Genomic DNA, 13,921 nt, shown 5'->3' on the forward strand with positions numbered 1-13,921 from the left:
TAGTTACTCAGCTAGAAGTCATGACATTTCCATGAAATTCTAGAAGTTTCATACTGCTTATGCATCTTTAGACACAAGGTTGTCTTCTGAGAGACAGGAATGATTGTCTTCTCTTGTATGCAGCAAATCTGATATGTCCCGTCTACGTCTGGCTGCTGGCAGTGCCATAATGAAGCTTGCACAGGAGCCCTGTTATCATGAAATTATTACCCCAGAGCAATTCCAGCTCTGTGCATTGGTCATTAACGTAAGTAATTGTCTTTGAAGAGCTGTGAGAGGAACAGTTAATTAAGGTAGGGCACATTCCCTATCATAAAGCTACTGTTTAGTCTAAGCTTGCCTGTCTTTCTTTCCTTAAACCAGAGCTTTCCAAAATGTGTGTCATGACACATTAGTGTGTCGGCTGCAGTGTGTCACCTTAGTTTAACTTCCATTTGCTAGTAAAACTGAATTACTGTGTTGTGAAATGAGGCATGTCTAAAAAGTGTGTCACCAACGTGAAAAGTTTGGAAAGCTCTGCCTTAAACTTTGCAGATACTGCACTGTCTGCAAGCATATTTTACTGTTTCACAGAATTGTTTCTGTTGACACCCATATGGTTTGCTTAGTTGCTCAGTTGCACTTGTCCCGTTTTCCCCCCTCTCTTGCAGGATGAATGTTACCAGGTGAGGCAGATATTTGCTCAGAAGCTGCATAAAGCACTGGTAAAATTACTGCTCCCATTGGAGTACATGGCAATATTTGCATTGTGTGCCAAAGACCCCGTAAAAGAAAGGAGAGCGCATGCAAGACAGTGCTTACTTAAAAATATAAGTATACGGCGAGAGTACATTAAACAGAACCCCATGGCCAATGGTTAGTAAATTTGCTTGCAAGTAAAATTGTATCTTGTGGCATTTTTATTTCAAATTCTGTTTTTTGGTTGTGGTTGAAGAATATAGTAGTTGTGTTCATATATGTTATGAGAGTTCTTTCCTTAAATCTTCCAATAATCACACAATTGAATTAGCTTCACAATATTTTTGTAAAATGTGTTACAGCTATATTGCTTACATGCATAATAGAAAAATAGAAAAATCTCTGGTGTTGGCTATGTGTCTTTACATTATGCTTAGAACATGTTTATATTATGTTATTCCAGAAAAGCTGCTATCCCTGCTGCCTGAATATGTGGTACCATACATGATTCACTTGCTGGCCCATGATCCAGATTTTACAAAACCTCAAGATGTTGATCAGCTTCGTGATATCAAAGAGTATGTGTCATTCTGTATTGGATATTTGAAAAATGCTAATTTAGATGTTGGATAGATACAGCCCCCAAACTTTCATTTCGCAGTTCTAACAAAGAGAACAATGCCCATTTTTTACTGTAAACTTGACAATTGTTGCTATTTGTTAAATTTATATATCACTCTTCATACAACAGCAGGCTTGAGCATACTGTTGTTGCTGCATGGAGACTGGTTTCCATGATGGCTACCCTTTTTGGATAATCATGGTTGTTAATTTGGGGGCAGGGGAGGTTGGTTTTCAAATTACCAGGCTCTGCAAATTTGAGAGGATTCTACTTACTAAGCTTCCAGGCCATATTTTCCAAAGCTTCAACCCCTGCCCCCGCATTCCTTCTCCCAGCTTTGTAGAACTTCTAAGGACTTCTTCCTGTGGCTTGCAATTCCCTCCTTTTGCCCTAATTTGGGTGGGTAGGGATGGTCAAATTTCTAGTTTTATTGTATTGCTAAAATCATGCATTGTGGGATACCGGGACATAACATTTTGAGCTGGAGGGAGGTGTTTTCAGACTCAAGTATGCTTTCTTTCTTGGGAATGTTGTTAGTGGTGCTACATGCAACTCATAGCATTGGGGTGTTTCGATTTCATTAGGTGCCTTTGGTTCATGCTGGAAGTCTTAATGACAAAAAACGAAAACAACAGCCATGCCTTCATGAAAAAGATGACAGAAAGTATCAGACTTACGCGGGATGGACAGTCTCCAGATGAGCCAAAAGCCAATGAAGTAAGAAATGTGGTGGAAAGAGATTGGTTTTGAAGTCAGTTTTTGAACAAGATGGACAGAATGCTTCAGAGCAAGCAATAAGCCAGAATCTCATTTCTCTCCAGAGAGAATTTTAGTTGTAAGCATTTTGTGTTAGCAATCTCATCTTTACAGAGCAAAAAAGTTAATCCAGCAGAATGTAGTTGTCATTGAGCAAGCAAAATCTTGTTTTGTTTCCTTTGTTGTTCCTCCTCCTCCTCTTCTTTCTTTGCCACATTGAATGTTTGTTTTGTGATCGCAAAAAAAGCCAACCACCACAAAATTCCCACAGAAGGGGAAGCCCTGGATCTCCTCTTACTTGGGGCCCTTCTCTGAGCGCTTGGCACAAATAAGAATTCTCTCCTCCCCCTCTTCATATGGCAGCAGTGTGCTGATCTGTTTCACTGGCTAGGATATGGTCCAGCCACAGCACAGGTGCTAAATCAGCTACATTGGCTAATGTTATGGGCCGAATCTGGGATCAAGCGAGAGGAGTGTCTTTCCCCCTCTAACCTGCTCATAGGCCATAAAGGGAGGCCTTGTTAGGGGCTTCACATTGCAGTCTCTGAATTTCCCACCTAAGTTTCAGTATTTTCTTACCTTGCTATGGGCAAAGGTTAGCCACAGCTTAACAGAGTTGGGAGGAAGCTTTTGCTGCCAGTGAGGGAAGTGGTGTTGCCTCCCTCATATGTGTGGTTTATTGTAGAGTTCTGTATTTCATGCTCAGATGACAAGAACAGCCCAGAAGATCAGTTCCATGCCATTTTGGCTTGAGATTCCTGCTAGCCTCTCCAGTGTTCTTTCAGCATGTGGGTTGAGTGGTGGTATCTGTCAGGGAACTGCCATCAGTGCCGGAGGGAGAGAGCAAAAGCCAGAGGGATTCCAGAGAGCGTCCAGGGATCGGGAGAAGCAGCCCATCTTCTGGGGAAGAGAATCAGCGCAGCACCAGTGGAGAAGGGGGGCAGATGGGGGAAGCGGCGAGGCAGTCCCATGACTCCTTGCCTGGGACCAGCGGGGAGAGTAGGGGTCCTCCGTTACCCACGACCTCCTTGCGCAGAAGGCTTTCGCGCAGAGAGAGTAGGAGGAGACTAGGCGTCAAAGAGCTTCTTTGCTGGAAGAAGTTTAAGAAATGCCCACTGACGGATTCTGCCAGCGATTGAGTCAGCCACGGGTGAGTGGCTGTCTGGACAGAAAAGGTTCACTTTGACAACCCAGCCAGGTGTTTGCACCCAGCCGGGGAGATAAGCACTGTCTTACGCACGAGCAACCCCTAGAACCATTACAGAATCAATCACCATTTGGACTGTTGGATGGATCCTTGCCCCTCACCACACCAAATTCTGCTAGCTGTAATTAAATATGGACAGATCGAGTCTAAACCAGTCTGTATCAATGTTGCATATGTTTATTCATAAGTCCGTCCTGTCCCACTTCCATGTTTATCTGAAAATCAACACGAAAAATTCATATTTAAACATGGATTTCATTACATATCTTCTTATAAAATACCAGTTCATCTCTATGTACTCATTTCTAAGCATATATTACCTGAAATACTCATTGTTAATATATTTTGGTAGGGGTATTTTGAGCAAAGAGCTGTCACAGAATTTGGAGAAGTGCAAAATTCAAAGGATCATTATGTGCCGATCTGCACATAGTTAGTTCAGGAGGTGTGGATTGGATCACAGAAATCACATTTCTCAAATATAACTAGCTGTGATCAATTTATGTTACAACCTTTTTTTAAAAAAAAAACCACACCATTTCAGTCTCTGTAGATCTTACTTCTCCTCTTACCGTGTGTGGGGGGGACTAGTTTATTGAAACAATAAGAAGCTAGGAATTGTATTCAACCGACCTCTTCATCATATTCTTCAATTTCAGTAGCTCTGCTCTGAGTAGGACTAGCTGTTACAGCAAGCTACTTAAACCTTAGTCCTGTGTATTTGTAAAATTTAGAAAAAGCTTGCTTCATTTTGTTCAAAAGTATAGTGTAGAAAATTAGGCAGGATTTGCAGTGGGAGATAATATGTCTACGGGGAATCCCATTTTTAAAAAAATAAAATAAAATAAGTCTGTAATGTAATTGGCATACTGATTTCTATATGTTATAGTTACATTTGTTTTACGTTGTAAAGTGATTTCTAAAGTCCTTTTACAATTCCTCCCCTCCCACAGAAACTCTATACTGTATGTGATGTGGCCCTGTGTGTAATCAACAGCAAAAGTGCTTTATGTAATGCAGAGTCTCCAAAGGATCCTGTATTGCCAACCAAATTCTTTACGCAACCTGAAAAGGTAATTTTATAGAACAAACAAATCTTTTTGTGTTCTCTTCTACTTAAGCATACCTTCAAATATGGGAACTTTGTTCTTGGTTGTATTTTCTAAATTACCTATTTAGATAATTATCTAACTATTGCCATGTTCTCTTCCTCTCCAGTGAAACAAAATTGCTCTTAAAACTTATTTGTGGTCGTATTTTTTGGACATTCAGCAATATTGAATGTGCCATTACTAGATTATAGTGAAAGTGCCAAGCTAAAGAAATTAAATCTACAGGTGTCTATAATATGCAAAATCAGGGACTTCCGGGTCGGCGCCATCGCCGAATGGCGGGCTCCCTCCGAGCTCCGGAGGGAGCCTGCTCGGCAGGGGCTGGGTCCTACCGCACCGGCGATGCGGGGACCCTTAAAAACCACGGCCACGGAGGCCGTGGACATGGAGACTCGGCTGGCACCGTCAGCGCCCTCTCGATTCGTGAAGGAGCCTTTTTAAAGGCTACGGATCGGGTGCCGGGGAGGAGCGTGGTGCTTTGAGTCCTCTGCTATCCCTGCCGAGCGCAGCCGCATGCCATCCGGCGGAGAGCGCTGACTTCTTCTATTGAAAATTTGGACCCAAAAGAAGAACCTGTGAGTAATTGGAATATGGACTAAAAAGAGGGATAAATTTTTAGAATTTGGAGCGAACGGGGGAGGTGGAAAAAAGGAAGTCAGCCCCCCCCCAAATTGTAGAAGAGCCAAAACAAAGGACTGGATAACTAAGATCGAGAAGAACCTTATCTTGCCGAACTAGCAACTTCGCGAGGGAAATTTATAAGATTGAGCTGGAGGAGAAAAGTGGAATTTGTATTAAAAAGTAACCCCCCCGGAATCCCTGGAGCGATTCGTGAAAATGCCTGGAGAAGAACAACGGAGGTTTTGACAGCTGTCAAAGAGCTGTCAAAACGGAAAATGAAATTGAGACTTTGTTATGAGGACTTTGCCGGCTACATTTGTTATAAATTGGAGATAAATTGTTTCAAATAAGGATTTATAAGTTATTTGGACTGGCGGATGTGATCTGGAAGGGAACTTTGTTATTGTAATCCACCTAGAGGAGCTGAGGGACATTGCATGTGTTTTCGACGGGAAACTTGAACAGTTGGATAGAACTTTTAATCTCCTGGGAAACTGCAGAAATGGAACATTATTTTGTCTACAGAGGCCTACACTTTACTGGAAACAATGGATTAATCTGTTGAAAAATGAAAGGAACATGATGTAATGTTTTGCTCCTGAATAACAAGCCTCTGTAGAGACACTAGAAGCCTTTGGAAAAAGAACATTTCTGTGAGGGAACAGGGAAGTAAAAAGGAGGAGAGTGATTGACAAGAACAAGGAAACAACAAGAACTGGACAGAATTGGAGTGGGAACATTTGGGATATCCAGATTTGACAAGCTTATGGATATAAAATTGGAGTTTATACTCCTGGATATAAAAATCTGGATAGAAGAAATGGGCCCCCTTTGATAGACTCCTTCTATGATTGGACATCTGTAATTTTAAAAATGCCAGAAGTTTAATATATGCCATTTTTTTAAAAAAAAGACCGGTAAAGAACCAGAGGGATGTGGGTTTAGTGAAAGGTGGGTTCATCAGGAAGACACTAGAAGTGGAGGGATAGGGGGAACGCAACAGGGAAAGAGGGGAGGGAAATTTGGAATCCAAAGGTTGTAAAATTATTGTTTGTTTTTATTCTATTTTCATCTGTATTATATTTGAAAGGGGGGAACTCGTGGAAGGGAATAGGTCGACCTTAGGGGATGGAAATTTGGATAAATTGAGTTATTGATGATGAGTGTATTTTGGGAATAAGAATTTGTTGAATATTATTGCTTTTTTGGAAGATTTGGAACACAAGAGGGGGTGGGGAGGGGAAGTCCTGGATATTGGAAAAAGTTTATGAATTGGATTTTATTTGTTTTAATTTGGAAAACCTTAATAAAAATTATTTAAAAAAAAAAATATATAATATGCAAAATCAGTAGCACGTTTAATAGCATTCTCCTAACGGGACAAAAGTTTACTCTGTTTAGCTTAGTGCATATTCCTTAAATATGCTTTAGGACCTTGCATTAGTGAGCCACTGTTGAACATTGAGCTCACTGCCCAGTTTTCTGATTTAGCTTTTATAGAGGGGTTTAGATCCTGTTATTATAGTGATTACATGCACCTCAGGGTGGCTAGCAGCAATTGAAACCAATACGTACTGTATTAAGGTGTTATCCAATTTTAATCATCCTTGGATAGACCCATTGAATCCATTTATTTTAGTGAGTCTGCTCTGAGTATGACCATTGAATATCTCCCCAAAATGTTCCATAGAATAACAATACAAAACAGAGGTTCCGCAGATAGTTTTCTTTCCAAGATTCCAGTTTTAACTTAAATGATAAAACAAAACCCTGCTGGACAAGACAGGTTCCCCGCCCCCCCCCCTCTGTTGAAACATAGTGGAAAGGGCTTCTAAATGCTCCTCTGCTTGAAATGCAATTCACTGTGTAATCCCACCAGGACCCTGGGCTCAAAAAACAGGTCTCACACTTCTTGGGTTGCGGTCCTGTTTTATGAACAAAGTTTACTTGGGGGAGGAGCTATTCTGAATAAGGGTAGAGAACATTTGGTCCACCAGATGTTAGGACTCCAATGTCCATCAGCCCCAGCCAACATGTTCAGTGGCCAGGATGATTGGCATTGTCGCTCAGCATCATTTGGAGGACCAAACGTCCCTCACCTCTGATTTAGAAGCACTTGTTCTTGAAAACTGGAAAGCATTTCAGAGTCTCTGCTCCCTCTCAATGTACATAATCTGAAAATACTAAATAACTTCTCTTTTTCTCTTTCCCCCCAAAGGATTTTTGCAATGAAAGGAATTATATTTCAGAAGAGATGAGAGTTCTTCTCTTAACCGGAAAGGTGTTGTTTCTACTTTTTTTTATTTGACACGTTGTATAAACCATGAACCCTTTCAGTTTCTGAGGAATGATAAAATTGTATACATGACTAACTCAGTGCAACCCATATAGGTTGTATTTATTTGAGTCTAAATCCCATTGAATTCTGTAGAACTTTTTCAGAGTGCAGAGGACAACACTGTTAAATTACTTACAGGTATACCTAAAGCCTCTTAGCCCCTTTGATTTCAGAGCTAATTTGTCGGTTGTGGGTCAGCTTCACTAAGATAAAACAATAACTTTTATTTTTATGTAAAGGGTGTAAGGATTTTGTATTGATTATGGGCTGCGACTTTGGGATTCTCATTCTACAGGGTTTAAAAATGTATGCTTTCCGCTGAATCTCTGAGTACATTTTAACGCAGTGTAAGGAGAAACAATGCTGAGACAATTTGTACCTCAATAATTTAGGCATGTGGTGAACTTGAGGTTGTGGGGGAAATGAAGCCTTTCACTATAACCTTGGAGCTATATCACATTTATAAGTAGGAGAAAGTTCAGGAATTTTCACTGGGCTAGTTGTAGCTGCAGCTATTTAATGATATCCAATTAATATTATAGACCAAAATGCAAGGGGCCATTTTATATATTGTAGAGATTTTTTTTAAAAAAATATACATTGTGAATTGTGTGTTTGCATGTATTTCAGACTTATTAAATAAGCCTGCTCTTGTTCATTTTAGCCCAAACCAACCGGTGTATTAGGTGCTGTAAATAAACCTTTATCTGCAACTGGAAGGAGACCATATATCCGAAGCGCAGGATCAGAAACTGGAAGCAATAATAGCGTAAACTCTGAACTGAGCTCTCCTGCAGGAAACAGATCAAGGTCTAATACTTTTCAGCAATATAATTCAGATTTAAAAAACATATTATGTTAAAGGATTCTCTCAATATAGGATTGTACTTTACTTCTCTTCATTATGTGGAAAATTGCTATTTTTCAGTTTATGTATTTTATTTTTCTAAAATTCAGTGTCCTAAAGGAACATCAAATTCTTAGAATTCCACGTCCTTTAATGATCTAAGTCTGCCAATCACTTCTTCACCTCCATTTTGAATTTTGAAATGAACATTTATATATTTGGTCTCACCATCTGCTTTCAATTGTATTACCTGCTAGAATGTTTTATGTAGTTGCAGTATTATATCTAATGAGGTTTGGGTGAAGTTCACATTGCTAGTTGCACATTTTTCTCAAATTGTTAACTCTTCTACTCACACACACAGCTTTATTGTGGTCCATAGACCCAAAATACACAGTACAATAATAGTATATATCAGCAGTTATTAAGGTGTAAAAACTGAATCTCAAACAACAGAACAGATTGAGTGCATATCTATGTTCACGTGGGATTAGGATTAACATTGAAATTAAGTATTTCAGGGTAGAATTTATTTTAAATGCATGGTTTTTTAAATAACATCTTCCACTTTCAACCCTGGGGATTGCTGTAGTTAAGAAGATAATGAATTTTAAAAGTTAATGCAGGATCACAATCCAGCACAGAAGCAGGAGCATATTAAAACCTTTGCATTAGCATTAACCAGTTTACAAGAAATCTTGATCAGTTCTTTTACCTTCTTGATCAGTTCTTTTACCTTCTTGATCAGTTCTTTTACCAATTAGGCTTAAAGAAGGGAAATAGATTTCTTTCCCTTCCATAATTTAACAGAAAACAAATTTATATTGATTTTAAAAATTCTTCCAACAGAGAACAGAGTTCAGACATATCAGAAACTGGTGTCAGTGAAAATGATGAAAATCCAGTGAGAATTATTTCTGTCACCCCAGCAAAAATAGAACCTGTAAAGAACAAGGTATGGTTGAAATTTTTTAAAGCACGTTCTACTTATAGGTAATCCGACTAAAAATTTGTATCCAGGAATTAGTGACTAACATTTTAATATAACTGTTGCATTTTATTTGCCTTTCCATGAAAACAACGTCCCAGATTGATAATGTCAACAGTTTCCCAACAAGGCGGAAAAAGTCAGCTTAGCAGTTGATAGCAAGATTTTCCTTATTTATTGAAATATCCTGCTTTAATGTTGTTGTATTATGTTTTGGCTCCAGATGACCTGCTCTTGAGTATGGTACAGAGAGAACTTTTAAAGCACATTAAATAATATTATGCAAGGACTTGTCATGCCGTCATCTGATAGTTTGTTTCATGCCCATAATGTTTTAAGTTGGATTTTAATTTAAGTAGAAAACCTAAGCCAGTAGACACGACATTGAGAAATACTTCAAAGCTTGTTGTATTTCTATAACGAGTTTCCCAAATGCTTCTTTATATTTTTGGGAATGAGAACTCCCCATTGCAACAGTATGTCCCCTTGGACCGATTATTTTGTGGTACTTGAAAGGCTATTGCTGTCGCTGCCCTTGGAAACTACTTTCTAAAATGCTTGCAAGGTTTTGAAGCAGATATAACTGCCACCTGACTGTCAGGGATTCAGCTGACAACAAACTAAGCCTTATTTCCCCCCCTCTAGGAGATAAACTCTGATCAGGCAACGCAAGGAAATGTTAGCACTGAGCGTGGGAAGAAACGAACGGCAACAGCCGCCGGAGCAGAAAATATTCATCAAAAGTCAGAAGAGAAAAAAACAGATGAATCGGGCCAGCCTGCCCCTCCCAAACCAAGGAGAGGGCGTCCTCCCAAGTCTGAATCTCAGGGCACCATGGCAAAAAATGCTGAAACGAGTAAACCATCTGGTAGGGGGCGGAAAAGGGCAGCACCCAGCCAGGAAGGTCCAGGGAGTTTAGAGGCAAGCAATGCCAAAGCACCAAAACAGCAAGATGCACCGAAAAAAGCAGTACCAGCACAGAGACAGATTGATCTACAAAGGTAAACACAAATACACTGCTTTCTTTCTCTGGGAAGTTGTCCTGAATTGGCTATAATTTGTCAGAAATGCCAAGTGACATCACAGTAAATCCTAGCCATCTCCACGGAACTTCTTTTGCACTTTCCTGCACACTGCTCCCCACACTCTTTCCCCCCTCGTCACGTCTCTTGTTTATTTGTGCCCTTTAATTCCTCTTTACTCAGCCTTAGTCCTTCCCCACCACACACAAAATCCAATTGCTGAGCAATACATGTTTTCAAAAAATGCAGCTAATTCATTTGCATAACACAGGTTTTCTTTAACACGGAGATATGTGTGCATGGTTAAAAAGACATCCCTCAAAAGATTCCCCCCCCCCATGCCTATGCAGATGAACATCAGCGTTAAGGAGTGTGGAAGACCAATTACCAAAAGTCTCTCCATTTTAAAAAGCCAGCTGACATGGAATACTCAGAGCGGCAGTGGCTGCTGATAAGTTGGCAGAGTGGCCAGCTCTTGGAGATCTGATCTTGCCAAAATCCAGACCATGGGTAGGCAAACTAAGGCCCGGGGGCCGGATCCAGCCCAATCGCCTTCTAAATCTGGCCCGCAGACTGTCCCGGGAATCAGTGTATTTTTACATGAGTAGAATGTGCCCTTTCATTTAAAATGCATCTCTGGGTTATTTGTGAGGCCTGCCTGGTGTTTTTACACGAGTAGAATGTGTGATTTTATTTCAAATGCATCTCTGGGTTATTTGTGGGGCATAGGAATTCGTTCATTATTTATTTTTTCAAAATATAGTCTGTCCCCCCACAAGGTCTAAGGGACAGTGGACTGGCCTCCTGCTGAAAAAGTTTGCTGACCCCTGATCCAGACAGTCAAACATACGAGCTGCTCCTGTCCCTTCTTGTTAAGAATAGGCAACTGCTGCTGGGATCAAGAAATTTGAAAGTGGGCACTAATGGAAAAACTCTTAGATTGTTCATGTTTAGGAAAAGCTCTGAGGTGGATAGATTTCATGAAACATGGTATTGCTTGTTTGCAACTAGTCCTCCGGATACACATGGCCAACTGTGGTCAGGAACTCTGGGCTGAATAGTACAAATCAAACAGAGACATTCTGTAATATTACTACAGATGAAGAACTATTATTTCCCTTATTGGTGGAATCAGCTGGTTTGTTTTCCCTAATGTTAGCTATCGTTATTTTTATCCTGTATGCTTTATAAGAAAAATCGAAACACATTTTTTAAAAAAAGAATGGGCAACTGGCACCCTAAAGGTGCACTCTAGTCCCCTATGTACTCACCTGACGTTATGCAACTTGATGGCTTTCTTCAACGCAAGTTGGCAGGTAAAAAAAAATCCTTGACATCCCCATCCATGTGTAAACAGCAAAATTGGCTGTGGTAGGTTTTTCTTCTTATGTATTATGCATCTCGGCTGTTGTTTACTTTGCACAAGGCAAGGCACAGACATGTCAGAGTAAGCAGTTGAAGTGCATGATGGGAGAAAGTTGTTCATAGTTGGAGCGTGAGTTAGTCTTTTGTGTGTGGCTTGGTTCACATCAGAATCAGTGGGGAAAGCCAGTGTAAATGGTTTCAGAGATCCCCTAACTAGGGATAATACCACCCATCTCCAGGGTAAAGAACTTTGAGGAAGAGATGTCTCTTTGAGCATGAGAAAGAAATTGTGTCTTCCTCCAGAGTGTTTTGGCACTTTGGCTCATCTATTTTCTGCCTGCGGTTCCTCAAGTGTGCAGTGAGGAGTGGCTACTGCAACCTGGACCCAGTCTCGAAAATCAGATTCAGAAGCAAGCAGCTCTTCCAGAGCACCTGAGCAACCTGGCTGCTCTCGATTTTGTCTATTCACCTCCTCCCTGTTACCCTCTGTGTGTGCATGTTGCTGTGGGATAATGGCAGTACAGTAGGGTAGGATTGGGACTTGTGGTGTGGGCTAGGATTTGTGTTTGGGATAGTTTTCACTGGGATCAGGGATCGTGACAAGGCAATGTGGTGTTATAAGAACTGTGGCACCCCAAGGTCTCTGCACACACTGGAAGACTTAAGGGCCGGTTGAGATGGCTGACAAGCATGGTGCCCAGTCAGAATTTGTGTGCCCCTAACCAGTCTTACTGGTCCTTCAACCTGTGGTCAATTATAAAATTGTTTTTAAAACTAGCTATTGACCTGGTGAATTAGCAGGAGTAGAGATGAGATACCTACTTAATTCATATATAGCCTTCCTTAGGGTGGTGTTTGCTATTGGCTACTGACCACTCCCCTGGTCAAAAGCATCAGCATGAAAGAATCCTGCCCAGGAATCCTTAGCCTTCTGAACAACTGTCTGATGAGTTTACTTTGTTGCCTGAACCATGAGGGCTTCTTTCTTAAATTTCAGCCCCCTTCAAGGGCTCACAAAGGCAGTTACTGGATGTCCAACCCAATGAGAGGGACCAGCTTCCTCACATAGTCAGGAGCAGCCTGAATCTCTCACAGTTGTCTCTCTCGAGGTAGTATCAAGTCCTGATCCTACCTTCTCCCCACTCCCATCCTCTACATATGTTAAAAGATTCCCGGGAAAGGACATGGTCAGGGTTGGTGGCCACAAAGAATGGCTGGCTGCACAGCCTATTTCTTAGACTGGGAGGAGTTTCAGAAGCAAACAGTGAGACGGCATACGGATCTGGTGCTCAAAAATTGTACCAAATATATGCAGGCTCTTGGGTAGGCCTACCCAACTTGTGATCCCACCACCACCTTGTGGCCAATCAATGTTGTACATGACTACTAGATTGTCTTGAGCTTGTTGGGTCACAAATTGGGAAGGCCTGTCCCTGGACATGCTTAAATTAGCTCTTTGAGATCTTATTGAAAACAGAGGAGATATTCTTTTATGAAAGGAATTTGATTAGACATCCTTTTAGATGTATATACTGGTGAGGGGAAATCTGTATCTCTGGAATAGTTAAAACCAACTGAAGTATACAGGCAACAACCATTTTACGCTTGTTCAATGCATGCATGATCATGTACACGTGCATCGCCACAACCCAGAAGTGGCCAGGAATGCAACCCCCGTGCAAATCAGATGTTGCCTGTATTTAATAGTATATATTGTTCCAATATAGCTGATAATTGTCTAAAGAAGTATAGAAACCATTCTTACACATCTGTAAAGTCCATTGTTATTCCTTATGTAGACCGCTTGCCCTTTCAAAGAAGGTTAAGAGAAATCTCATGCTAACAAAAATTGACTTAAGCTCCGAAAAGCAGAGCTCATTTTGTCTCAGCTCAAAGGACAGAAGTGCAACTGCTAGTTTGATTTAGCTAGGCTTTTACTCCCAAATGATATTCCCATTCTAACGTTTTTCAGAAGCAAGGTGCTGGGAAGTGATGGAGAGTCAGTGTTCGAGATAGAATCAAGTCCTGGATATTCTCCAAGTGAAATGGATCTTTTTAAGCTTTGTGACACTGAGGATACAGGCAGCCAGGAAGACACTGAGGAGACAGAACTAACAGAGAGTGGCTTCCTGAAGGTGCAGCAGGGAGATTATACAGGGCTATGTTTGTATAATTATGGGTGCTGGGAGGAGGTGGTGCTGGTCAGTCCTTGTAGAAATGTCACTGACATGGATGTAAAAGATCACACAGTACTTCTGCGTGTTAAAAATTTAGTGGAAGTTAGGTAATGAAAGTCAATAAACTGGGAACACGTGAAACTGCTATATTCCTGTCATTCTTCCCACCTTCCTTCCTTCGGCAAGAG

The 13,921-nt window shown here is 40.8% G+C and overlaps 1 protein-coding gene across 1 annotated transcript in view; it reads left to right on the forward strand.

Moving 5' to 3' along the window:
- The window catches only part of PDS5A (PDS5 cohesin associated factor A), a 56,059-nt gene that overhangs the window by 40,490 nt on the left and 1,648 nt on the right, over positions 1-13,921 (forward strand). Inside the window, 10 exon segments of the mRNA XM_081924344.1 lie at positions 124-247; positions 651-855; positions 1,142-1,256; positions 1,885-2,017; positions 4,217-4,336; positions 7,215-7,277; positions 7,999-8,144; positions 9,031-9,136; positions 9,815-10,170; positions 13,529-13,691. Coding sequence (XP_081780470.1) covers positions 124-247; positions 651-855; positions 1,142-1,256; positions 1,885-2,017; positions 4,217-4,336; positions 7,215-7,277; positions 7,999-8,144; positions 9,031-9,136; positions 9,815-10,170; positions 13,529-13,691 — 1,531 coding nt within the window.

The sequence above is a fragment of the Podarcis melisellensis genome, assembly GCF_964234715.1.
Source record: "Podarcis melisellensis genome assembly, chromosome: 9".
Taxonomy (NCBI): Eukaryota; Metazoa; Chordata; class Lepidosauria; order Squamata; family Lacertidae; genus Podarcis; species Podarcis melisellensis.